Here is a 241-nt window from a genome sequence, read left to right as displayed (position 1 = left end):
GTCGATGCCGTTGGCGGCGTCGAACTGCGTGTTCTCCAGCCGAGTGATGAGCCGTTCGTCCTCGTCCCCAAACTCCCCCCCCATCAGTGTGGGCTCACCTACCACCATCACATCCTGAAAGGGGAGACGGTCCCGAAACATAATCGAGGTGGGGGGAGCCCGGGCCGCCAGACGCCCCCCGCCCAATACCGCAGCTCCTCTCCCCAGCCACAGGGCCCTAGCCTCCTCTCCCTCACAGGAC

At 65.6% G+C, this 241-nt stretch overlaps 1 protein-coding gene across 1 annotated transcript in view; it reads right to left on the bottom strand.

The window, feature by feature from the left end:
- LDB1 (LIM domain binding 1) overlaps positions 1-241 on the bottom strand; it is a gene marked incomplete at its 3' end in the record, with an annotated part of 3,995 nt that continues 3,754 nt past the window's right edge. The window contains exon 9 of the mRNA XM_010186098.1: positions 1-231. Within this exon, the coding sequence (XP_010184400.1) occupies positions 1-231 (231 nt within the window). The remainder of the gene's footprint in view (positions 232-241) is intronic.

This window comes from Mesitornis unicolor, unplaced genomic scaffold (assembly GCF_000695765.1).
Source record: "Mesitornis unicolor isolate BGI_N332 unplaced genomic scaffold, ASM69576v1 scaffold34736, whole genome shotgun sequence".
Taxonomy (NCBI): domain Eukaryota; kingdom Metazoa; phylum Chordata; class Aves; order Mesitornithiformes; family Mesitornithidae; genus Mesitornis; species Mesitornis unicolor.
Note: the sequence above shows the minus strand (reverse complement) of the source record. Positions and strands in the feature narration are given on the sequence as shown.